Raw genomic sequence first — 24,753 nt, 5'->3', positions numbered from 1 at the left:
CACATTCTGACAGAGAAGGCTCAAATGTCTCACAAAACTACATTTCCCAGAATTCCCTTAGCATAGAGCCAGAGCAGTCAAAGCAGATTGTTTCTGCAGTGTGTTCAGGAACAGTCTGGTCTTGATTCCCCCCAAATGAACTGCTCTTTTTGTGAAGCCTCCTGGAAGAACACTTATTTAAAGAGGAACAGTATTTAAACAAGGATTAAAAACTGTCTCAAATTCTCCCCTCTTCACACAGTGGTCCCTGTGCTCTTTAAGGGTCTTTTTTGGACTTCAGCTCCCAGAATCCCCGGCTATTGGCTGACGTGGCTGAGGCTTCTGGGAGCTGAAGTCTAAAAGCTCTTTAAAGGGCACAGTTGGAACCTTGCACCAACTGAGGGCAAAATGGAGGTAGGAAGCGCCGTCTGTTGCCATTACTGCGCCTGCGCAGCGCCTGGGAGCATGCGCAGTGGGGCGCTGGTGTGCTCCTGGAAGGGAAGAAGGGCAGGAGCAGCCACGCTGCCTTTCTCTTCCCAGGATTCTTGTGGTCGGTGGTCAGGACCCAGGTGAGAAAGGTTTTGGGATGAGAGAGCCCCAGTTGTCACTGGAGTGGCTATGGACTGGGAAGGACGCTGGGGATAATGGGAATTTGAGGCTGCATCCCCACTGCATGGATAAAGCGGGTTGAAACCGGTTTAAGTGCCATGGTTCAAGGCTGTGGAATGCTGGGAAGTGTCGTTTGTTGTGGCACCAGAGCAAAGCTCTGCTGTAAAGTGCAAAGCTCTGGTGCCACAACAAACTACACTTCCCAGCATTCCACAGCCTTGAGCCATGGCACTTAAACCGGTTTCAAACCGCTTTATCCATGCAGTGTGGATGCTGCCATAATAGAAAAGGATCAGGATGCCTTGGAAATGAGGGCCATGTCTGGTCTCCCTGAAAGGAGGACAAGGCACCACCAGCACCACAACAACAACATGTCCTGTCTGCACACTCATCCACACTGCAGTAATAACCCAGTTTGACACCGCTTTAACTGCCACGGCTCCATTCTATTGGTTAAAGTTAGATTGGTTTAAAATTGAGAATTTTACTATGCTCAGAAGTTAAGAATTGTAGCACTGGAATATATTGGGAGCAAAGGCTTGTTATTCTAGGTCACGTCAAACTCTCTGTTTTGGAACATAAACAATTTGGAAACGGCTCCTAATTTAAGAGCATAACCCCAATAAAAGGAAGTCCTGCATAGACAGTTTGGAGAAATTGAAACTAAATATATATAGGTAACAATTTGATTTTGGGCAACCCCCACGAGGGATAGAGATGTACGGTTTGAACATCCAATGACTGTCATGTTTAATTCACATGTAACCAGTGAAATGTGAATTGTAGTTTTCTTTGTTCAAAGTGCTATAAAAAAATTGGTTCACTTTAGAATCGGGGTCCCAGTAATTTGGTTGAATTTCCTACTGGGAACGTTGCAGCAATAAACTATATTTTCCTTTCCAGCCGGCTCCAGGTCTCCTTTCTCTTTATAAAATAAAATTCTGGTTTTAATTAATTAATTTAAATTAATCTGCAACACTGTGTGGCGGTAACAGAGTTCTCTGACAGAGGAGGCAAAATGTCTCACCAAACTACAAATCCCAGCATTCCCTAGCATTGAGCTGTGGCACTTAAAGCAATGCCAAACTGGATTATTTCTGCCATGCGATCCAAAATGCTCCAAAATGATCCACATGGTTGGCTGAGATAGTAGCAAAAGTCATATATACAAAATTACTTTCAGGCTCTGTTTATAAGGTGTATACAAATCATAAATGAATTTTATGTTTAGACTTGGGTGCCTTCCCCAATATATCTCATTATGTATGTACAAATATTCCAGAATCCAAAATTATAATAATAACCTTTTGTGGGTTTTTCAGGTTATGTGGCCATGTTCTGGAAGAGTTTATTCCTGACTTTTTGCCAGCATCTGTGGCTGGCATCTTCAGAAATCTATGATGCTGGCCACGAAAGCCTTTGACGTCACAATGATAATAACAATTATAATCCTAAATCCAAAGCCCTTCTGCATTTCTCATAAGGGAGACTCAATCTGTATGCAAAGTGACAATCCATGGACCATTGGTAGTCCATGAGTATAGGCTGCTGGTCTGGAGCAAATTTCCAAGAAAGGATAAAAGTATTATAATTAATGAGCATAAATGTGTTACATGAAGGGACGACACAGTTGTACCTCCACATCAAATAGCTTAAGAAGCAGTTCTCCAAAATGTAGTGTTGGTAGGTTCCCATATTGCTAGCTTACCAAATGCAAGTGTACTATGGGACTTTCAGTTAGAATACATTACTATAGATGATTATCTCTAATTTCTTAATACATTTCTGAGATTAAATCAGTGTAAATGAATGAGATCATTATCATCCAGGTGTTGTGGTCAGAGACTACAAGTTAGGGATCCACTGTTGCAAAAATACAGATGGAATGCAGTTATGGATGGAAGCAGACCAGCCAAAAAAGTATGATCTTAGTTCCTTAGTAATTAAGACGCAGAAAAAGAAAAACTTAATTCTATATTTAATGCTATTTTAATGTATGACTTTTCCATGTTTTTAATTGTACAGCTCTTTTAATATTGCGAGGTGCTCTGGGTCCAAGTTCTGGGGAAAGAGTGGGATACAAATAAATAATAATAATATAATACTCAGCTGTTGGAAACTGAAAGAAATTTTAACTGTCCATTCCCCAGGCCTGAGGTGCTGATTTTGCCACACATGTTTTGGCATGTTTGTCTGTTTTAGCTAAAGGCCTTTGGCAAAGGGCACAATGCAAGTGGGCATGCCAGTGGTAGTCTTTATTTTTCAGCTGCCTTTGACGAAGAACAGTATAAATCTGGCTAAATGGTAATGCTATGGATAGAGCAAGCCAGTTCAGACTAAACCATTTATAGTTCCTTGCCATTTCATGGGTATTGCTGTGTGAGTGATGTGCTAACATTTCTGTAAAAATGCCCAGATTTGAAGGATGCTCTCTGAAGTTTGCTTGGCTTCTTTTTGGGTGAATGTGGTCATCTATATAAATAAAGGTTAATAATAATAATAATAGTTTGTTTATCTCAGAAAGTATAATGCAAAACTTAATGGTAGTTTTTACTCAAGTCATCAGAGATTTTCATATATATTCCCAGTCATCCTTTTGAATGTCTTGTGAGGGAGACTGGCTCCTTCATATTACAGATGTCGGGATTAACAGATAGTCTGTTCTCAGCAGAAGTTCTACGTCATATTTGGTTTACAGCTTGTGGTATAAACCACTAGCTCAACACACACACACACACACACGCACCCGCCTCGAAACAAATCCCAGAAGAAACAGATAACATGGCTTGACAGATATATCATGATCATAAAATCATAGAATCATAGAGTTGGAAGAGACCACAAGGGTCATCCAGTGCAACCCCCTTCCATGCAGGAACTCACAATCAAAGCATCCCTGACAGATGGCCATCAGCCTCTGCTTAAAGACCTCCAAAGAAGGAGACTCCACCACACTCACATGGTTTTTAGTTTAATTCCTGTTGTTAATGCATGGAAGGTAACTTTCTTGAATACTTTTTCTTAGAGGTCTAAATCTGGCATCACACCACACTTGAATGCTAATGTGATCTAACCTCTACACACATAATTTAGCTCTCTGTTCTGCTTGACAACTGGATGGTGAAGGGGTCTCCAGCCTGTCCAAGCAAACCTTTAGGGTGGAGGGAGCATAGATTAAAATAGATGAATTGGGGGTATTGTGGGCCATTTGTATTTACACGTAATTACTTAAAATCATGTATTTAAAATCATGCTGAGAGCCGGCATGGTATAGTGGGTTAAGCATTGGACTACAACTCTGGAGATTAGGTTCAATTCCCCGCTTGGCCATAGAAACTCACTGGGTGGCTTTAAGCAAGTTACACTCTCTCAGCCTCAGAGGAAGGCAAAATCAAACCCCTCTGAGTAAATCACATGATAGATTTACCTTAGTGTCATAGTAAGTTGAAAATGATTTGAAGGGACAGAACAACAACAGTTTAAAATCTTATAGGTAACTACCTTATTAATAGCAACATAAGTACAGTACACCCCATATCCATGGGGAATACCTTCCCAGACTTACCATGGAAATGTGAAACCATAGATAGGCCAAGAAGGAGGGAGCCATTCTGGTCATATTTTTTTCAGATGTGGGTAAGTGAAACTGTGGATATAGTTTCTGTACAGTAGGCCCTCAGTATCAGTGAGGGATTTGTTCCAGACCCTCTCGCGGACACCAAAATCCACAGGTGCTCAAGCCACATTGTCACCAACTGCGATGCATGCACACAGCTGCACCATCTTTAGGAACAGCCTGCCATTGGGAACAAAGGAACTTAATAATGACAGCCATGTGTACACACCGCCATGGGATGTTTGGATCCGCAGATGACAAGTCCATGGATACCAAGGGCTGACTGTTCCACTCTGAGAGGTGAAAGCTGGAATTCAGGACAGTGTACCTTAGCAGAATTGATAGCTCTGTTGAAGGGGAATAAGATCAATAGTCTTAAAAGGAAAAGATTAAGAGAAGCAAGAAACAGTTTAGACTTGAAAGTTCAGCGAGGGAACTGAATAAGAAATAACTTGTAACTACTACTAACTTGTAACTGTATAACCATACAATATATGAAACATTCTGGAAAAGGATACAATCTTAACCTATGCTTGCAAATGAAGTTGAAGTTCATTTGTTTCAAAAAGGAGTACTGGCTGAATGAATTCACAAGAATGTCAACACAGATAACATGCTACCAAAGACAGAACACCTATAAGAGAAGCACACTGGGGACCCCAACCCTAATTGGTTTAAAAGGAAGTGTAATAAGGGAATAAAAAGGGCAAGTGTCAAAACCAAGAAGTCGGATGATTCTGAGATAAAAAGATAGCCTCGGAGCATTGGCAGGGAGACTGCCTTGGTCACAGTAGTGTAATTGCAATATTCCTGTATGAAAGATAAGGTCTTTTAGCATCAGAGTTAAATGTAATACAAGTTGAATATCCCCTTTTCGGAATTCTGAAATTCAAATACTCCATAATCCCAAACATTTTGACCTTCGACAACAGGTGGCATAGTATGTGTCTGTACTGTATTTGTGAGGCTGGAGAGAGATGTGAAGATTTGTGAAATGGCAGGAATTCACACCCCCTGCCATTTCTTGCTTCAGTCTCTGTCTCCAGCCTCATTATTTCTCATTATATTGGTATATATGTATACAGGTATTTTAAAACGAGGAAAAAAAATCTGAAATATGGAACACTTCTGGTACCAAGCATTTAGGGAAGGAATATTCAACCTGTATCTTTATTATTTAATTCATTATTTTTTTACAAAAATAAAGGAGAATCTCCAGTCACAACAGAACTGCAGCCTAAGATATCAAGCATCAGTTGTGCAAAAGTGGACAAATGGTGCCCAATTAATACAATTACTGCATTTTTGTCTTTCCCCTCTACGCTTATTTGGTATGCAATCCCATTGCAATACATTCTTCTATACTGGTTATGTTTGTTGTTTTTTTAATATAAAGGACTCTGGCAGCCATCATCAAATAATTAACAACTTGATAACATTTGTACAGTCTCTTAGGTGTGACAAAAGAAAGAATTTTAGACAGTAGTGTTGCTTACTGTCTGTATCCTCTTGACATTTTTGAAGTGTCCAATTTTTTCACAAATTGCCATGACATTGCTTCAGGGTATGTAATAAATGCCTAGAATTATATGTATAAATACTAAAGATTGAAGTTCTTATTGCTAAATTGACATTAAACAGGAAGAAAATTTGCTTTATAATGTGATATTGGGTATGCAGTGTCATAAATGTCATTCAGCAGAATAATGATTGTTGCCAGCAGGCGACTCAGTATGCAACTTTGAATATAAAATATTACTTTTTAATGCAATTTTAACACAATGAGGGAAGCAAGGGAGCAAGCTAACCAATTTATATGGGTTATTCCCCCCCCCCCCCCCCCAAAATACCGTATTAGTAATAAGAAAAAGTTATGGCTTTCTTCAACAGAGTATACATGATTCTTTTCTGAGAAAGTTTTTTATTTAAAAACTATGCTAAAATTCTTTCATTATAATTAAAAATATATTAATACTGTCTAATACAGCTTCTTTTTATCGTTGTGTATGAAAATAAAATTTTCTTAAATGCAGTTGGGCTTTTCTGCCTCGTTCAGTTTGTCTCCTCTTATGGTGGGTCCTTGGTATGCGCTGGGGTTTGGTTCCATGACCCCTCGTGGATACCAAAATCCGTGGATGCTCAAGTCTTATTAAATACAATGGACTAGTAAAATGGGTCCCTTATATAAAATGGCAAAATCAAGCTTTGCTTTTTGGAATTTATATATTTTTGAAATATTTTCAAGCTGTGGATGCTTTAATCCGTGGATAATAAATCCGTTGATACAGAGGACTCACTGTACTTAGAGATGGCATAAATTGTAATCTTGTTTGCACATTAATTTTGTCCTTTGACTATAAACGATTATATGACTCTTAATTCAGAGTCAGACAACATGAGACTGATAGGATATAGCCAATCCACCCCATCCTGCTTTGTACATGGTTTAATATCATCATTATGTTCAATAGAATGCTCAAAATTATGCAGTATAGACTCCAGTCATATATGGAGAGAGAACTAACAGATGTCCAAGCGGAGTTCAGAAAAGGAAGAGGCACTAGGGACCATATCACAAACATACAATGGATAATGGAGTGAGCCAAAGAAATCCAGAAAAATTAGCATGTGCTTGATAGTCTATAGCAAGTCCTTTGATTGTACAGATCACAAAAAGCTATGGAATGCTCTTAAAGAAATAGGAGTGCCACTACATCTGATAGTCCTGATGAGGAATCTATACTTAGGACAAGAGGCTACTGTAAGAACAGAATACGGAAAAACTGAATGGCTCCCAATTGGCAAAGGGGTTAGGCAAGGCTGTATCCTTTCATCCTATCTGTTCAACTTGTATGCAGTATATCAACAACCTAAGATATGGAGATGACACCATATTACTAGCAGAAAACTAGACATGGAAAAATCACTAAAGAAAGTCAAGAAGATTGTATGTCAGGGGCAGGTTTACTCATATCTATTTTGTTGTTTGTATGTACAGCACTGTGCAAATCTACAGTGCTTTATAAATAAAGCATAATAATAAATAATAAGAAGTGAAAAGGCAGGCCAAAAGTTAACGTTAAAGAAAACAAAAATAATGACCACAGAGGATTTACATAAATTCAATCCAGATAATGAAGATATCAGAATAGTTAAAGATTTCCCATACCTTGGATCAAACATTGATCAGAATGGTGGCTGCAATCAAGAAATCAGAAGAAGAGTAGTAATGGGAAGAGCATCTATGAAAGAACTAGAGAAAATCCTAAAGTATAAAGATATACAGCTGAACACTGAAGTTAGACTTGTTCAAGCCTTTGTATCCCCTATTACCATGTAAGTACATGCTTTGAGAGTTGGACAGTGAAGAAAGCAGATATGAAGAAAATTAATTCATATGAGATGTGGTGCTGGAGAAGAGTACCAAGGATCCCATGTACAACCAAAAAGACAAAGAAGGTGGGGGGGATGTCCTTGAACAGATCAAGCCTGAACTCTCCTTGGAAGCAAAAATGACTAAATTGAGGCTGTCATACTTTGGCCACATCATGCAAAGGTATGACTCATTAGAAAAAACAACGATGCTGGGGAAAGTGGAGGGTAGTAGAAAGAGAGGAAGGTCACATGCAAGATGGATAGATTCAATCAGGGAAACCATGGGCCTGAACCTACAGGTAGAGGACAGGGGGACTTTGAGACATCTTATTCACAGGGTCGCCATGAGTTGAGATTGTTAGCTTGAAAGCAGCTAACAATATCTATCTATAGTATAGTATAGTATAGCATGGAGTGAATGACTTCCAGTGGGGAGAAACAACCTTGAGTATGTGGTGGCAGGTTGCATGCCATAGGTATTGTCTGAGCACTGTGCTCACCAATGGGTGGGAAGCAAGTGTCAGTAGTGTTCCCCGGGTACAACAGCTCCTTTCTTAAGACTGGTAATTTGCAAAACTGGAGACTTCATAATTGGTTTGGATCCTTCTGGTCTTCCAAATACCATTCAAATACAATAAATGAATGCTTATATGTTATCATTTGTGCTTTTAATGATTCTGTAGAAATAACAGGTTTCTAGAGTCTATAAGTGCAATTGGCACTCCATATTCACTATCCACAGCTTGAAAATATTTTTAAAAAATAAATTCCAGAAAGCAAACCTTGATTTTGTCATTTTATATAGGGGACACCATTTTAGTCTTTCGATGTATTTAATGGGAGTTGAGCATCCATGGATTTTGGTATGCATAGGAGGTTCTGGAACCAAAACCCGGCAGATACCAAGGGCTCACTGTATATAGACATCTACATTGTTGTTTTGATTAAGGAGTTCAGTGTTAGATAAAAAAGACAACCACCAGCCAATAACAGAATAATTTATTGATTGATTGATTCCACTTATATGCCACCTTTCCTTTGGAGCAGGACTCAAGGTGGCTCACAAAAAGAATCAGCTATAACCTAATCTAACAATAAACCTAACAATATAACCTAACAATGCAGTTGCCAATTAAACAAGCCTTAAGAGAAGCATTTCAACCTTTTAAAATAGGGGTGGCGGGGGCACTGCAAAAGGTGGAGAAATACTCAGCAATGGTGTTTTGAGAAAGGGAGTGTGACAGTCTGGACAACCTAGAGGATTGGACTAGGACCCTATAACTTCAATATATGTTGTCCTTGAAAAGGAACACTTTTGATGGTTCTTCAAGGCTCTGAGCTTTATTTCAGAAGTCACAGCAATGCATATCTAATGTTGTAGCACTTATCTCTGTTGTCTTAAATTTTAGGTTTCCTTCAGTCCTGTCTTTTTACACAGGCTTTCTGTGAATTGTGAGGTAGCTCAGTGAAAGCCCGAGTTTATTTTTGATCAGCAAGAATGATCATTTTATAATTGTATTATATTTTTTAAACTGTTAGTACTGGAACTATTATTGTGATCACTGCTTCGATATTTTATGGGGGAGAGAGTATTTCAGTTTTGAGCAACAAATTCTCAAGAAGAAGAGCTGTTGCTTTATTCGACTGTTTTGGTGTACCTGGTAATGAGAGAGTCAGTTCTTCTAATGATAACCTCAGATGGGTATCTTAAGTCTATTGATCTTTGCATACCACAGCAAACATGTAGATTTCTGCAACTTGCTGACACTTGGGCAGTGAGAAAACAAATCTTGTACACAATTTTTGAGAAATACTGGTGTATATATGCTTTGATGTTGTATGTGTATGTGCACTTTGTATCTCCTACATGTCTACCTCTAGGAACTTATTTTTAGTCTTTGGTTTTCAATATTGGTATAGCCTGAATTTTTACTCCTTTTTCAGTATGACTGTAAATCTAATGATCTGTCTATAATAGGAGAATACCATCATTAAATTCCTTCATACTAATGAGCTTGAACAGGTTCCTTTCATGCCTCCTGTTTCATTAGCTTCCATTTTAGCCTTTCCCTTTTTCCTGCAGGATATTGAGTTATCTTTGGCCAGAATTCTCTATTGTTTCCTTGGATGTTGTTTCTGTGCAAATCCTTTCATTGTTAAACATTGCCAATGCTTAATGGCAATGATGGGTATTGTAGTCCAACAGCCCCAAAGATCCGGGGTTTCCTCTCAGAGCCAATTATGGTCTCATTAATAAAGGTTTGGAAAGGCATATATTGTGGTTTTTAAAATGGAAGTAGATACTTTTAGTGGCCATTAATGCTGTATTTTTTTTCTGTAAATAATATTCTGTCTTCCAGAAACAGAAAGATGCCTAAAAAGAAGACAGGTGCTCGCAAGAAGGCTGAGAATCGTAAAGAACGTGAGAAACAGATTAGAGCTTCAAAGGGCAATATTGATCTGGCTAAACATCCCTGCAATGCTTCAATGGTAAATTAGGAAGTGTGATAATGTCTGATACAATTGAAACACAAGTCCTGGTTGAAAAATTCTTCCTTTCCTTTTCCAGTGCCAAGGATAGGACAGAGAGGGCATATTTTCAAGTTTAGTGCTTTTAAAAAAGACTAACACAAACAAGCTAGCTCCTGAGTCCATAGCTGAGAGATCTGTCAAAGCATATTTGGTGTTATGAATCCTTCTGAGAAAATATAATACAAAACAACAATTTTTATTTATTTATTTGTGTAAATATTTATATCCTGCACTAAATCCAAAGATTTCAAAATGGCTTACAATGAAATAAATCTAAAACCATAAATAATAACACCAATTTTAAGGGATTAGAAATATATTAAATAGATTAGCAGTTAAAAACTGGACAATAGAAAACCTGTTAAATCAGTTTAAAATAGTAGAACTATAGTTCATGAGAAGAATGAAAGCTTTAATAAAACATTTTAATTTGGTGTCAAAATCATACCAGTGTTGGCACCATTATGGCTTCCGAGGGGAGGGCTTTTCAAAGTTGGGGTGCCACTGCAGAGAAGTACCTCTCCCATGTCCTCCAGCAATGCAGTTCTTCTACTGCTGTGACCCAGAGGAGTAGACCTCCCCTCTTGGGAAGGCATATATAAAGAGGGGCACTCCTTCAGGTATCGAAGTTTTACGATATCTATGGGATGCAACACTATCTAGAGTCCCCACTACTGATTTAAGTGACATCAGAAGTGAAGCTGGGGTCTTAATGCATAGCAAACCTGCCTTGGGCTTCTTTCTTACGCCTTCATAATGTGTATGGGGAGCTAGAGAAAGAGAAAGACAAGGGGCCATTGAATTGTGCTAAGACAGATGAGAATTCTTCAACCTTCCAACCAGAGGCAGGATAGTCAGTCAGGAATGTTGAGAGTTGTAGTCAAACAGCATTTGGAAAGCTGCATGATTCCCATCTATGTATTAATGGAACTGAAATATCAGTATGTGAAATGCATATTCTACTCTGACTACAGAAAAGATAGCTCAAAATCCTATCACAGTTCTGAGTGGTATAAAAGATTTCAGACAATGGTTAATCTGGCTTTGTTTTCTTGTTAGAAAGGAAGTGTAATTTTATTTTGGATTATGTAATGTTCCAAAATGCTACTTTAATTCACGGATTTGTCAACTCTAAATAGAAATTCCAAAAACCTAATTATTCTTTCTCTTACAGGAATGTGACAAATGCCAAAGGTAGGTACACATTTGAAAGGTAGGTACACATTTCCGTTTTTCCCCCTTAAATGAAACTGTTTTGACATTGTTAAAACATACTTTGTTCAGTCATTTGTTTCATCCTTTTTTCTTCTGACAGACGACAGAAGAATAGAGCATTTTGCTATTTTTGTAGTTCTGTTCAAAAATTGCCCCTCTGTGCGCAGTGTGGTAAGTACACCCAGCTTAAGATGCATTTCTGTTCATTCTCATGTATTTGTTACTACTGTAGGTCTCTGCCTAGAATTAACTTCATAATTTATCCTGTGGTTTCCTTTTGAGATGACTTGATATTCCATTTGATACTCCTTTTGAGATGACTTGCTTGGGGTGAGATAGGACAAGGGAACTTGTTGCCCTCCTAGTCATGAAGAGATAGCATTTGTGTTGTATGGGGTTCTCTTGAGCTCAGGTAGTCTTGCCTAGTGATGAAAGAGTATAGAATTTATAGTTCAAAATGATTTTGAGAACCAAATGTTCCCTACCCCTGAATTTGGACATATTCACATCTTACAAAAGTACTGCAGCTTGAATTCAGGTGACCTGAAGGATCATACCTCCTTATATGAACCCATTAATGCTCTAAAATCTTCATGAAATACCCTTCTTTCTGTCCCACTACCTTTGGCGAAGTGGTTAAATGCCTGTACTGCAGCCATTCACTCGAAACCACAAGGTTGCGAGTTCAAGACCAGCAAAAGGGCCCAAGCTCGACTCAGGCTTGCATCCTTCCGAGGTCGCTAAAATGAGTACCCAGACTGTTGGGGGCAAATTAGCTTACTTGCTAATTAGCTTACTTGCTGTTCACCGCTATGATCTTTGGAATAGTGGTATATAAATAAAACAAATTATTATTATTATTATTAAGTTTTGTTTTAGTTTTTGGAACAAGGGAGAGGGCTGCTCCCAGAATCTGAGCCTCCTTCCCTACGAAGGTTAGGATGGCTCTCTCCTTGCTGATTCTATCAGGCTTTTAGAAACTGACTGTGATTAGCTTTCATGGGTGTGATGTCCTGTTTTATTGGGTTTTATATGGTTTTTTTAAAATGAATTTTAAAAGTTTTAACATGTATTATTTTTTTAAAACATAACTTATATGCATACTTTTTAATGTATGTTTTGTATAGGTTTTAATCAGTACTTTTTAAATAAGTTGTGTACCCCTAAAAGTTCCATTATTGGGAAAGGGTGAGATGTAAAGTAACACATAAAATAATATTGCATTGTTACTATTATTAAAAGCAAAGCTGTTGTAGCTGGGAATTTAGAGTGACGAAATAGCATGGAAGTAATCACGTTTACCCGAGTGGGGATATTTGGATTGGAGAAGGAAGGGGTATATCAACTTATTGCCAAGCCCCCTACTTCCCAACTCTGAAATCAATTTTTGCTTTTCTTTAAAAAAAGAAAGGAGGAAAAAAAAGAAAGAAGCAGTGGCAGCAGATGATGATCTGGCTGGGACATTGTGTACTTTTTTCTGTGTAGCTAACATCCCATTTAACTGAAAAGGGGTCACTCTTCCTTTAGCACAGATTTATAAACCAGGCTCCACTATGCACATTTGCTTCCCAGGGGTAGTTGCCATTCTTTTCCTTAGCAATCATGCCTTTATTTCATTGTGCAAAGAGAGCAGCCCTTTTGTGAAACAACTGGTGCTGTCATAACCTGATTCTTGCTCCCTGTCACAGTGAAGACAATTGTGGAGCAGCACAGGGACAAGGGTTTAGGACATGTAGTCAGCTATGAAAGAGTACTGGAAACTATTCTCTTATATCTAAGAACATAGAAAAAGTGAAGAAAGAAATGCTGTAGCTGAAGAAGTGGAAGTCTGGGAAGAAGTTCTCTAGCCTTTATAGTGGCCCAAGAAGGCTTCTTTCAGCAGGCATTCTCATCAAGAGTGTAAAGATGTATAAGCTGGTAACAGGCTGTCAGGATCCAGATCCCATTTCTGCCCCTGAAATCTCCTTCATGTACTAGTATGGCAGTACTCTTACCTTGTTTTCTTGTGAGAACTGCAACTGTTAGTTACTTTAATCAGTTCAATTAAATATTAGGATACCTACCTAATAAGGCAACTTGCTAATTAGCTTTTTAACATCAACACTTTTAAAAATGTCTACTGCAACAAACATGTATGCCATCTAAAACAAAATATTTTTCTTCTTCAAAATTGCTATAATCAGATATACATTGATTTAATCAGTTAAAATGCATACAGATATTTCTTGATTAGATGACACCATAATTCTTATGTTTTAAATACATTTTTCCTCTGTATTAGGTAAAACAAAGTGTATGATGAAATCATCAGACTGTGTCATAAAACATGCTGGTGTGTACAGCACTGGACTTGCCATGGTGGTATGTATCTAAAAATAAAAATAACTTCTAGAACAGGAAATCTTTGGGAAGTTTTGGCCTTCTTGATATCTTGACTACAACTCCTATAATACCTTACCCTTGATGTAATAGTTTGAACATTGGACGACAACTTTAGAGACCAGGATTTGAATCCCTGCTGGGCCATAGAAACCCTCTGGTGTTCTTGGGGAAGTCACATTCTCTCAGCCTCAGAAGAGGGCAAAGGCAAACTGCATTTGAAGAAATCTTGCGAAAAAACCATATGTTAGGTTCATTTTAGGGTCACTGTAAGTCAGAATTGACATGAAGGCACATGGCAACAACAACTTCATCAAAACATTTGGACTTCTGTTTTTGGATACATGATAGATTAACTACTTGTTGCAGAGATTACTTGTTTGACTGTTTCCATGGTTCTTACCTTGTTTCTCTGTATTATAGATATTGGTCCTGGAGCAAAATGCAGAAACCATAATGTTTGTACAGATTATTTTACATGCTGAAGGTCTGTTGAAATTAGTTGAAGCAGAGCCATAGCTTAGTATAGCCCAGATTGTAATGATTGAGACTTCAGAATCATAGATTTTAAGAGAGGCAGCATATTATTTCCATGAGCCTGGATTCATTTGAGTCTGATACCATGGGTATGGTGGGGAAGATGTGGCACCCAGGACTGGAAACCTTTCAGACTCTGCCAGTCCATGCTTTTCTGCTTTGCTTTATTTTTAAAGATGAATTGCTTTGCCATAAGGCTCATCTCCACCATTCAGCATCAAAAAAATCCTGGGTTTTTTTGAAACTAGAGTGGGTTTCAAACCACTTCAAGTTTTCTCCTCCCCACTATTTTTTTGTAGCTCATGCACACCTTGGAGAATTCTTTAGGCAGAAAATTAACCCCAGACATAGTAAAGTTTGGCATCACATACATAATGGTATAGGTCCCTGGCAGCTCAGTCTAAAAACATTTGAGAAACATGTATTAACTAGTATCTGGTGATTTCCAGATGTTTTGAGCTAGTGCTCAGTGATGATGCTCATCAGTAATGCTCAATAATGAAAAAGTGGCTTCTTTGGATTACAGTTTCTAGAACTCTAGAACTGAAATACAAAAAGGATCAGTTTTTCATGCTGTGCTTGGTCTCCTACTAAGAGGAATGTTTACATAGAAGACAATAAAGATCCACAGTAACCTGTCCATTATTTTTTCCCAGGGGGCAATATGTGATTTCTGTGAAGCTTGGGTTTGCCATGGCAGGAAATGCCTCAGTACTCATGCTTGTATCTGTCCTCTTGCTGATGCAGAATGCATTGAGTGTGAGAGAGGGGTCTGGGACCATGGTGAGTTTATTCTCTGGTTAGAAGAGTTTTCTGCTCAGTCGTAATTGCATTTTCGTTAATTGTCAGTTGCATTACTTGCAATATCTAGTTGTGCATTTTCTCAGTCGCTTTTCTTTTTATAAACTGAAGAACAGGCAGAGAATTCTAGCAGTAGAAGAAGAGGTGGGTAATTCCCAACCATGAGACAGGCACAAACATTTTCTCCACAGGTCAGTCCATACATTGACATTGGATTATGTGTGCTGTTGGACTGTAAGACCCAAGATATCATATTGTCCCTACTATCTGGGGCTGATGGGAGTTGAAAGTTGGATTTTACACATCCCTAATATGTGGTTTGGGTGTTGGACTATGACTGTGGGGATCAGGGTTCAAATCTCCACTCAAGCATAAAAACCCACTGGGTGACCTTGGGCAAGGCACACTGCCTCATCCTCAGAGGATGGCAATAACAAATTCCCTCTAAAGAAATTTGTCAAGAAAAGCCCATGGCCTTTGATTTGCCATATGTCTAAAATGACTTGAATGCACACAACAATAATCTAAACATTCCCAGTCACAAAAATGTGCTGCTTAATTGATGCACAAGAGTCTATAGTCTCACATTCAAAGGAATTGTGTTCCCCACTGTAGCAAAATCTTCAATAGAGTATGTGTACAAGCTGCTTTCAATGGATTAGCACATGAAGCAATTTATCAAATTTATTCCAATGAATTTGACTGTCCTGTTGTCATATTTTCAGTGTATGACAATAGAAGTCTATTCTTCAGTTGAAGCAGGTTTTAAATTGCCCACTTATTGCATGGTATTTGAATAAGCTCCACTGGTTATATTTAGATTGAAAGACAGCATTTTTTTTAAAAAAAGAAGGAAAGTTGCAATCTTATACTTTTAAATAAACTTCAACACACTGAGTCTTAGTTACATGTATATTATGAATAAAGTCAGATTTCTTTCTCAAGTTTTATAGAAGTGATCACTTGCAGGTGGTAGGTGACGTGCATACTGGTTTTGATAGGTTCTTGTTCTCTCTCTCTCTCAATTTTCCAGGAGGGAGAATATTCAGCTGTTCTTTTTGCCACAATTTCCTTTGTGAAGACGATCAGTTTGAACATCAGGCCAGCTGCCAGGTTCTGGAAGCCGAGACCTTTAAATGTAAGCTGATTCCCTAAAGCCTCTCTTTGGAAAGGTTAACCCACTTTAACTGTTTCTGAAATATATCATAGAATCGTAGAGTTGGAAGAGACCACAAGGGCCATTCAGTCCAAACCCCTGCCATGCAGGAAATCTCAATCAAAGCATCCCCGACAAATGGCCATCCAGCCTCTGCTTAAAGACCTCCAAGGAGGGAAACTCCACCACACTCCAAGGGAGTGTGTTGCACTGTCAAACAGTCCTTATTGTCAGGAAGTGCCTCCTAATGTTGAAGTGGAATCTCTTTTCCTGTAGCTTGCATCCATTGTTCCGGGTCCTATTCTCTGGAGCAGTAGAAAATAATTGTGCTCCCTCCTCAATATGACATCCCTTCAGATGTTTAAACTGGGCTATCATATCACCTCTTAACTTTCATTTCTCCAGACTAAACATCCTCAGTTTCCTAAGTCGTTCCTCATAGGACATGGTTTCCAGACCCTTCACCATTTTAGTCGCCCTCCTTTGGACACGCTCCAGTTTCTCATTGTCCTTTGTGAATTGTGGTGCCCAGAACTGGACACAATATTCCAGGTGGGGCCTGACCAAAGCAGAATAGAGTGGCAATATTACTCCTCTTGATCTAGGCGCTATACTTTTATTGATGCAGCCTAAAATTGCATTGGCCTTTTTAGCTGCTGCATCACACTGTTGACTCATGTTCAGCTTGTGGTTTACTTGGACTCCTAGATCCCTTTCACATATAGTCTTGTTCAGCCAGGTGTCCCCTATCCTATATCTGTGCATTTTATTTTTCCACCCTAACCAATTAGTTCAGTAGAGTGACCTCATAATGACTAGATGACATTATTTCCACATATGAACATCCCTGTATTTTGGCATCTTCTCAGGACTCTCTTCTCTTTGCCCTGCCCCTCACAGATACATCTTGATGGTTCCTCCCAGGCTCTGTAACACGCTTCCTAGATATACTAGGCTGGGACCCTCCTTGCTACCTTTTCATAGGGAGGTGTGAAAACTTTTTTTGGTTTGGAAGGCCTTTGAGAAATGATTGTTCATGGGGAAAGCCTCTTTAATAAGGTGCTATGTCGACTCTTTTTTAAAATGGGCTCGCTTTTAATTCTTTTGATACTTTAATTATATTTTCACCTCTGTATGATGCACAGACAGACATTTACTGTAACTGTATCTAACTTTGTAAATGCGTTGAGTCATATTTAAATAAATCATAGTAGTAATACATTGGCCCATAAAATCAAACTCAGAAAGTCTCACTGTTGATTGCCCAATATATACCACTTTCTCTGGCCTTGGTCTCTGTGGGTCTTGGCCGTGTTGTCCAGCATGGTAAAGTAGAGTATATACTTTATGCCCCTCCATTCCTTTACAGAACTCAACAGTGAGCATACTGACTGGGGGATTATGGGAGTTGTCAAAAATGTTACTTAGCTCTGTTTGTGATGTCATTGGGGTGCTGAACAGTGTCTGAATGTATAGCTAGGCTATATCCCCGAACCTTTAAATATCTGATTTTTGAGTGTATGTAGACTATTCAGCAGTGGGAAACATGTTGGTGGGCAGTAACTACCATTAGCTCTAGCCAGCACAGCCATGGGCTGAAGGATGTGGAGTGTTGCAGTACAACAACAGCAACAACAACAACAACTGGAAAGGCACAAGTTGCTCCCTTCTGAACTGCTAGACTTGCAATCAGCAGCATGTGCAGGAACACCTTGCTCTAGTACCTGGCTTATTGTCAGCATGCTTTCAGTATCTTTCCTCTATGTGAAGTTGAAGGCTTTCATGGCCGGCATCCATGGTTTTTTGTGGGTTTTTCAGGCTATGAGGCAATGTTCTAGAAATTTTTTCCAGACATTTCGCCAGCATCTGTGGCTGGCATCTTCAGAGAATGCTTTGCCTGGAAGAAGTTGGGTGTATATATACTGTGTGAGCCTGGGAATGCAGGAGTGATTTGCATGTGTATTGTTCTGTGCTGATGGCTGGCCTCAGGCTGGGAGGCTAATGCAAAAGAGGATTAATGTCTGCTAATTAGTGATCATTATCTGCTTGGAAAGCCCCTGACTATGAATGGTTTCCCATTTGCATTTGCTGAGTCCTTATTTTGCTATTCCTCAGGACTGGTAGCCAAATTTTGTTCACTTTAAGGGTTTCTTCTTTCCGGTTGAAATTATCCAGATGTTTGTAGATTTCGATGGCTTCTCTGTGCATCCTGACATGGTAGTTGTTGGCATGGTCCAGGATTTCAGTGTTTTCAAACAGTATTTTATGCCCAGGATGGTTTGTGGCATCTTCTGCTACTGCTGATTTTTCTGGCTGACCCAGTCTGCAGTGTCTCTCATGTTCCTTGATTCTTGTTTGCACACTGCGTTTGGTGGTCCCTATGTAGACTTCTCCGCAGCTGCACGGTATGCGGTAAACTCCTGTGGCTGTGAGAGGGTCTCTCTGGTCCTTGGCTGAGTGAAGCATTTGCTGGATTTCTTTGTCGGTTTGTAAACCATTTGCAGGTTATGCTTCCTCACCACTTTGCCTAGTCTGTCTGTGACTCCTTTCATGTATGGTAAGAATACCTTCCTTTTGGGTGGCTGCTTGTCTTCAATTCTCTGGGTTTTCCTGGGCCTGGCAGCCCTTCTGATGTCTGAGCTGGAATAACCATTAGCCTGTAGAGCCCGGTCCAAGTGTTTCAGTTCATCTTCCAAGAAGTGGGCTTCCTAGATGCGTTTTGCTTGGTCTACCAGTGTTTTGATTGTGCTTCTTTTTTGTCCTGGGTGATGTTGGAGTCCCAGGCTCACACAGTATATATACACCCAACTTTTTCCAGACAAAGTATTATCTGAAGATGCCAGCCACAGATGCTGGCGAAACGTCAGGAATTTTTTTTCTAGAACATGGCCACATAGCCCAAAGAAACCCACAAAAAAATCTCTCCTCTATATTTCCACCCCCATTTTTGTCTAGTCCTCACACTCTGTGGGAGCATCATTAAAAATGTCTGCTCCCTTTTGTAGGCTGAGGCTAAGTGTTCATTTTCTTTGCACTCAAAAGAGGCCCAAGCACATAAAGCCTCAAGCTATCCACTGAACTGAATAGCTGACCTTGGTTAGAAGGCAGAAGAGTAAAGCCACAAAAATCTCATTATTCAACCATGCTTTTTATCTCACCTAATAGGTGTTTCCTGTAATCGACTTGGGCAGCATTCATGCCTCCGCTGTAAGGTAAAACCAAAAACATTTTAAAGGAGATGTATCAAATGCACCATTCTTGTACTTTAAAGTTGCTGACAGTTCTTGTCATATCCTTTCCCACAATACATTAAAATTGTATCTTCTGGTTGTTGTATCCTCTTCCTATCATGCTTTCATTAACATAGCTGCCATGCTGTGTTCCTAGACATTTACATTCCTTCACTCTGGTCTTTCAAAGCCGTAACTGCTAAAATTACCTGCCTTACTCATTGTTGTGGCCAGAGTCCTGCTGCTGCTTTTTTCTTTCTGCTGTTTTCCTTTATTTCAAGATGCTAAATGCTGTTATCTTTCCTTTGATATCTATGGCACCAATCTGCATCTGTTTGTATTGTCAAGTTAATAGTTCATTGCACTATTGCTGCTAAATCAGAGCTTAAAAAATTACTTCTAAGGATTGGAGCTTCCAGAATCCCTAAATTGAGGGGGATTTTGGAATGTGTAATCCAAAAAACTAACATTTCAGGCTAGAATTACCTAGATCCTAATCAGTGGGTTTATTGCATACCCACAGTCAGTCAGTCAGTCAGATAAGATATTGTCCGAAATAGTATTGACCATCCAAAGACACATGGATCTAGTTAGAAAATGTCTTCCTGCTCCATGGACCTTATGTCCTATCAGAGTTGGTGTCATGCACCTCATTATATTGGCATATTACATTACTGTGGTAGCTCTGAAAGCTGCTGAGTTGTGTTTTAATACTCTCACATTTCATCAGCAAAGGAAGACCTAGTGGGGCATCTGGATTCTCTTCTTTTCTATTCCTGCTTTTATATCTCACCCTTTCCTCTAAGATGGGGTGCCATCGGGTGATATCATATGTAGGTAACATATAAGCAGGTTGGTTGCTCATGAAAGCCTGGGGCAGAGACGAGTGGGAACCTTGAAGAGGCCTTGGAAGCAGTCACTGGGGCAGAACAGCCAAGGGAAAACCTGATGGGAAGGAGAATGCTTCTAGAGGTGGAGGAAAGCCACAGCAGAAAGGTAGAGAGCATACTGAGGATCTGCTAGACCTCTCCTACAGAGAGAGGAGGCTGCTGATGGAAGCAATGCTTTCTTTTTCTTTCTGTCTCTTCTGATGAAATAATTTTTCATTCCTTTCTGCTTGTTTTATGTTGAAGGCTTGTTTCTGTGATGACCACACACGGAGCAAGGTTTTCAAACAGGAAAAGGGAAAGGAGCCTCCTTGCCCAAAGTGTGGGCATGAAACACAGCAGACCAAGGACTTGAGCATGTCAAGTAAGTTTGCCATTGGACCACTCACTGTAACCCCTGCAGGAGGAGGTTTTTGGTTTTTTTGTACTAGAGAGCTTGGCATGGGCATCTGTTTAAGAAACCAGAGTTTATGACACAGTGATCAGGCCAGTTGGCAGCCTGGGAATGTCCTTCTCATCTTAAAACAGGGTTTTCCCAATATTTTTTTCATTACTTTTTAGTAAATTCAGGGAATTAAGAATTTATGAATTCAATTACTGTGTCCACCTCTACTCTTCCCTGTCCCTTTCCTTGGCCTGTTACAGACTGCCAAAATAAAGTTGTTTCGGGTCTCTTTGGAGGTATGCTGTTTAAATGCATCCTAAGAATCCGGAAGCTGCACCAAAGCTGCACTCCAGTGCTTAGGAATGGAGCGTGGCTTTGGCGCGACCTCCGGACTCTTAGGACCCATGCATCATTTAAATAGCATACCTCCAAAGAGACCCGAAGCAGCTTTATTTTGGCAGTCTGTAACAGGCCCTTGTTTCCTAATTGTATGAAATACTGAAAGTGATAGGACAGATTTTGATTTGATCCAGACTCAAGCCATTTTTGTTTTGCAAATATTTGGAAAGGATTGATGCAGTTCACAGTGATGTCATATTCTTTAGGTTTCACTGTAATATCTGAACAGCTGATGCTTCTCAGCAACCTTGGATTGTCTTAATACAATCTTTTCCTATTCCTAGTAAATGTGTGAAGTGATGAGACTAGGGTTGATAAGGTTGTGGAGGAGATTCCATCAGTAATTGGAGATGACAGCAGGATTGCCCTGCACACCTCTCACCCTCCCATTTGGGAAGACCTGTGGCCAATAGAGGAATCACCCTACACCGGAGAACAGATCTTTGAAGGAAGAGAGGGGCTTGCTTAAGATACCTTGCAGGCCTGATGAGGATTTTCTGAGGTCTGTGCCTTACCTCTCAGAAGAACTGTGAAATACACTGCGTAATTTATGTCCAAATTCAGGGATGTTCCTTTGAAAAAGAGAGAATGAAAGAGAAAATAAAGATTCTGAAATATTTTTCTGGCATCTCCTTAATGGAACGAATAAACTAATTTGTTACTTTAAATTTACATTTACAACTTCATATTACTGCTGCAGATCATGATATAATATTTATTATATTGTATAATATTTATTCACATCCAAGACAATTCACTACATAGAAATAGTTATGTAATAAGCTATTTGTGGATTTATATAGCTTTTCTAACCTCTGCCTTACTTGATGTGTAGTTCTAAAAGAAAAACTGTGACAATGGGGACTCTTGCATGTTCTCTCTTTTTCTAGCACGCTCTCTGAGGTTTGGCCGTCAGACAGGAGGTGAAGAAACTGATGGAGCTTCTGGCTATGATGCCTATTGGAAGAATCTTTCAGCCAGCAAAGATGTTGGTACAGGTGATCATGATGAGGAATATGATGAATGTGAAGCCGAGGATGATGATGAAGAAGATGATAATGAGGAAGGAGGGAAGGATTCGGAAACAGAAGTGACCGATGTGTTCAGTAACTTGAATTTGGGAAGGACATATGCTAGTGGCTATGCACATTATGAGGAGCCGGATGACTAAGGTCTTGCTCTTAAGCACCATGGACAGGAAATAACTCCCTGGAATGTAGTAGCACAGCTTCTAGATAAACATGCTCAGTGTCTGGTTGCCAGCTGTGCTTATGATGGGATAACATTTGAGAAGAACTCTGTGTGTGTTTTAGTGAATTGTATGTATGGCACTGGAATAACTCTATTAGGCTTTCAAATAGCAAAGCTTATTAGGAATCAAAGGGAATGAAGCAATTGTAGGAGATCAAGAAAATATTTCTATGGCTAATATATTTTAGTAGGCTTGGAGAGAAAAATCAAAATCAGTACAGAAATCTTAATAATTCTCCCCAGAGTTGGAAAAATTTATTTTTTTATACTACAAGTCCCAGGATCCACAAGCCTGCATTGCCAATGGCTGAGGAATTCTGAAAGTTGTAGTCCAAAAATAACATTTCCAAGACCTGGTTCTCTTCACAGCATAATTCATAAATGTGAGAAGGCTAAGGCGTTTTTGTTTCTATAATTTCATCAAAAACAACATTATTCTTCTTAAGTATTTTTGATGGAGTGGTTCTATTATTATGATGTTATAAATTATAAGTATTTGTGGTGATGAGCAGCTACTGTTTCATATATATATATATACTGTACGTGTGTGTATGCATGCATGCACATACACATATATACTTATATATCTATAACAAGCTGACTCCTGTTAAAACTGTATTTCCCCCCACAAATATAGATCCTGCCTGAACACATGGAAAATGTATGCTACAGGCCATTGTACTCAAAATTAAAATTACTTTGACATTTTGTGTAAGTAAAGCTGATCAATTTTTTCTCTTGTGTTGCTCTCCTGGAGCACTATCAGTTCATGCCATTTTGAAGCACCGTACCTTAATTGTAACTTGCAATGTGACGTAAATAAATTTTTATCTTACATTAATCGCCATAAAAATATCACTGCATTCTCCTTCACTAAATAAAGTCCATCACACTCTTTCACTGTGTAGTCTTGTGTTCTGTGGTTGTAGGACAGGGTGGCATCACTGAATGTTTGGTCCATGAACAAGATGACAAAAAGCCTTCCTGAGATGAATGAGACTGTGTAGATTACTGCACTGCCCTCTTATAGTGCTGCTATTCCACTTTTACTGCTGTGGCTGCCTCCTGTTGCATTCTAAGGTTTATAGTTTATTTATTTATTATTGTTATTATTATTCTGTGTAAGGAACACCATTTTACTATGTCATTAGATTTAATAGGACTTGAGCATCCACAGATTTTGCTATCCACAGGGAGTCCTGGAACCAAACCCCAGTGGAAACCAAAGGCCCACTGTAATTTCATACATCATCATTGTTTTCCACCAGTCTAAAAAGACCCATGAGAAGTCCTTACTGTAAAACCTGTCTTCCACTGTTGAAAAATGGCCACCTAAATAAGTTGGGGCAGTAGCTCTTTTGTTTATTCATTAAGAAAATAACAAGAGGATGCAGGGCCTGCTAAATACTTTAGCTCAGCAGTGTCTTGTGTTTTTGCTTTTGACACACGTGGTAGGCGTTTTTCATGTCTGTGCAGTAGGGCTGTGGCAATTGAGAGCAAAATGTTCTTTCCTTGAGATGTCTACAACATCATTAGTGTACATGGCATGTTAAAAGGGTGTCATTTGGTTTAAGCTTGAGGCACTAGAAAAGCAATATTCACGGTCTAATAGGAATATCAAGGACTCCCCTATTGTTGGTTTAGGTCACTTGGTGCTCTTGGGACATCTAGGTTGGTGAAACTGGTACTCTAGGTGTTGAGGAACAATACTCCCATCTTCCCTTGCCATTGGCTAGTTTGGCTGTAGCCAATGGGGAAAATGGAGTTCCATCTCATTGACTGGAAAACTACAGGTTCTCCAATCCTGGTATATTGAACTGAGATTAAGCAGTCCCATTTCTTGTATACAGTATATAGGGGTGAGTATACCTCAGATATCTTTAGACTCAGACTCACATCATTCCTAGCCATCTGAGCCAGTGGTTAGCAATAATGGATCGTAGTCAGAGGTTATCTACCAGTGTTGTTTATTTCTTGTCTGTCTCTCAGTGTGCTTCCTTGATTATCCACCATTTATTTATCCACCATTTCTTTAGGATCCCAGAAAAAACAAAGGAAGAACATGCTAAATATACTAAAATTGAGGGGAAAATGTCATAGATAAATGAGGCCACACTGAACTAAAGCACAAGTGGACTTTTGTTTATAGTGTGGGATGACTAACGTGTATAATTCAGGGAAACCATTTTATTTTAAAATGTTTTTCTGGTTTACCAGGAAGTTACTATAACAGAAGTGAATCTATTTCAGGTGCATGAACAAATTGTTCACATCCAATTATTATTAATCAATTTTTAAACTGCTACTGAACTCTATCTTTAAAGTGCTTCCTATGTAACATTCTGGGCTCAGTTTTTTTCAGTTATGAAAGATGTTTTTGTCATGGGCTGTAGCAAAGTAAA

General features: G+C 39.2%; 1 protein-coding gene across 1 annotated transcript; it reads left to right on the top strand.

The window, feature by feature from the left end:
• The first annotated feature begins 464 nt into the window (after positions 1-464).
• Positions 465-23,071, top strand: LOC149312949 (zinc finger protein 330). Its single transcript, XM_089525757.1, has 10 exons — positions 465-548; positions 9,940-10,069; positions 11,286-11,305; positions 11,427-11,497; positions 13,608-13,687; positions 14,899-15,025; positions 16,077-16,181; positions 19,365-19,411; positions 20,563-20,680; positions 21,991-23,071. The coding sequence occupies exons 2-10, from the start codon at positions 9,950-9,952 to the stop codon at positions 22,269-22,271; spliced, it is 969 nt and encodes a 322-aa protein (XP_089381883.1). The 5' UTR covers positions 465-548; positions 9,940-9,949; the 3' UTR covers positions 22,272-23,071.
• The last annotated feature ends 1,682 nt before the right edge of the window (positions 23,072-24,753 follow it).

The sequence above is a fragment of the Sceloporus occidentalis genome, unplaced genomic scaffold (genome assembly GCF_023333645.1).
Source record: "Sceloporus occidentalis isolate IW3139 unplaced genomic scaffold, rSceOcc1.0.p SCAF_5, whole genome shotgun sequence".
NCBI classification, from domain to species: domain Eukaryota; kingdom Metazoa; phylum Chordata; class Lepidosauria; order Squamata; family Phrynosomatidae; genus Sceloporus; species Sceloporus occidentalis.
This window is presented reverse-complemented; position numbering and strand designations above follow the sequence as displayed.